This window comes from Clupea harengus, chromosome 15, assembly GCF_900700415.2.
Source record: "Clupea harengus chromosome 15, Ch_v2.0.2, whole genome shotgun sequence".
In the NCBI taxonomy this organism is placed as follows: domain Eukaryota; kingdom Metazoa; phylum Chordata; class Actinopteri; order Clupeiformes; family Clupeidae; genus Clupea; species Clupea harengus.
This window is the reverse complement of record NC_045166.1, coordinates 5,384,140-5,386,629: the sequence shown is the minus strand read 5'-3', so window position 1 is coordinate 5,386,629 and position 2,490 is coordinate 5,384,140. Positions and strand designations below refer to the sequence as shown.

At 38.5% G+C, this 2,490-nt stretch overlaps 1 protein-coding gene across 1 annotated transcript; it reads left to right on the top strand.

Moving 5' to 3' along the window:
* Nucleotides 1–341: 341 nt before the first annotated feature.
* LOC116223917 (trace amine-associated receptor 13c-like) lies at nt 342–1,350 on the top strand. The gene has a single exon (XM_031582228.1). It carries the CDS (start codon nt 342–344, stop codon nt 1,344–1,346), a length of 1,005 nt encoding a protein of 334 aa, XP_031438088.1. The 3' UTR covers nt 1,347–1,350.
* Nucleotides 1,351–2,490: the final 1,140 nt, after the last annotated feature.

Below are 2,490 nucleotides of genomic sequence, written 5' to 3'. Positions count from 1 at the left end.
CTGTTGTTACAGGTGGCCCAACATATTTAACATGTGTATTTTCCCATAAGGAAAACACTAGAATATATGTATAGAATGTCCATACTTATTTAGGAATATTTTTTTATTTCTTTTCAGACACATCAATCAAGATTACATCATGTGTTTGTGTCTGTTGCTTTCATCTGTTCCCTTAAGTCATCAGGGAATCTATATTTACACTCAGAAAAGGACATATAATCAGCCACTTCAGAGTCTTCTACCTCAGAGAGTGTGCATCTCATGGACATCACACACTCCTCCCTCACAATCAGGACATTTTTTTCCCGATGAAATGCTAGCAACTCATATTTATAAGACCAATGAATTTTAGCGTTGTGACTGAACTGAATTTCTGCTCTAATGTCACATGTGAAGATCCTGAGTGGACCCCTTCGTCTGTACTTCTCTATGCATGTGTGGCAGTACTGATCAGCCTGACTGTGTGCGGAAACCTGCTTGTGATCATCTCCATCTCCCACTTCAAGCAGCTCCACACACCGACAAACTTCTTAATTCTTTCTCTTGCTACAGCTGACATGATGGTTGGTGTTACTGTCATGCCCATACATTTCATATCAAGCAGTTTATGCTTGCATGTGAGCAAGATATTTTGCTATGTTTGCCTACTGTGTCCATCACACTTTACCTTTTTATCTATTTACAATGTCTCTTTTATTTCTCTGGATCGTTGGTATGCCTTATGCTACCCACTGCAATATTCGATCAAAGTCACATCCAAATGTATGTCCATTGCCATCTGCTTGAAGTGGTTAATTTCATTTTCGTACAACTTGACTTTTATTTATTTTAATGGAACTGCCACTACAGACACACTATGCTTTAGGGATTGCAGTGCAGTGGCAGAAGGAGTTTGGTCTGTCATAGACCTTTTCTTAGTGTTTGTCTTTCCGTGTTCTGTCATAATGGTTTCCTATATAAAGATATTTGCTATTGCAAGAAAACATGCAAAAAGCATCCAGTGCTCAAGAGGGCAGCACATCCCCAGGAATAAGAAGCATGGAGAGAGTGTTTCTAAAGCTTCAGAGAGGAAAGCAGCCACCACACTTGGGATTCTTGTGATTGTGTTTGTCACATGTTTATTACCCTATTTCTTGTGTGTTGAACTGAGTCATTTTATTCCATATCCAATCATTGGTTATGTGTTTGATGGAAGTCTTACTGTGTTATACCTTAACTCCACAATTAATCCAATAATATATGCTCTCTTCTACCCTTGGTTCAGAATATGTGCTAGAATCATCCTCATGTTCAGGATTTTCAATCCTGACTCTTCTCTAATCAATGTGCTTACAAAAAGCAGATAATACTGTGAATGATATTACATTGATGCTTATTGGCAGTTGCTACAGCCGATGTATTTGCTTCGGTGTAGAATTGTGTCATATGTCTAAACTGTTAGAGAGCTGTAAACAACATTAATACTGCTAATAAAAGAAATCACATTTTCCCATCGCCATATACATCTAAAGAGGCTTGTCAATTCATTAATGAAAGCTTAGAGTATCAGTTAGGAAGCACTACACACTTTAAACCCAGCATGATGCCATCTTTTATCACTTGCTCTTCTATCGATATAAAAATGAAGGTGTGGAAGTGTTTATAAATGACACATACAAAGATCTAAGGGGAGTCTGAGCACAGAAACATATGTGGTGATATGGTCAATGAGCCAGGTAAATATACCAGGTGAGTCTTAAAAGGATATGGAAACAAATTAAGTTAACAAAAATATCTTAAAATGCTGGAAAAAGCTCTACTTCAAATTCAAGACTTTCTGTTGTGACACAAATACAAAACTAGTGAATCACTCATAAGTCTAGATGTAAACGTAGACATAGCATATTATAGCACATTATGTCTTGGTAAGAACAGCAGTGCTATGCGGTGTAAATGGGATTGTCTCCTGGCTCTGGTGTACTGCATTGGCCCTGGAACAAGCTGCTGCAACAACATGCTTTGATTAGGCAAAATGCAACAGGGCCCAGATCAGCATAGAATAGCCCAGACCAGCGTAGTATGACCGAAATGGAGGTCCAGACCTGGAAGAAGAACAAGCAGGTGGACTTAAAAGTAAGTACTTTAAGCAAGTACAAGGGCATTTCACCATTGTTCATCACACAAAGCATGTTGTATGTAATATGCCACTAATTTGCCACTATAAGGTCACATGAAAAACACAGGCCAACGGTTTCTTTTGAAACATTTAGAAGCATTGAGTTGATATGTAAGGCATTTTAGTTTAGTATCTGCACAAGGTTTGTGAAGGGCTAACCATGCATAGCCTGTAGCCTGCAGTAAAAAAGTAATTTATCATAATTGTAGCAGCAATTTCTAATTGCCTACCACGGGTGGCTGAGATGGATTTAGCTCTGACGCGTGTAGGAAAGATGAGAAGTAGAGGTGAGTCCAGTTGGTCCCTTTAACCGTTTATTGTAGAATGGTGGATAA

Bases quoted from the DNA above. Each gene is read 5' to 3' on its own strand.
- LOC116223917 (XM_031582228.1), top strand. From the start codon at position 342: ATGAATTTTAGCGTTGTGACTGAACTGAATTTCTGCTCTAATGTCACA.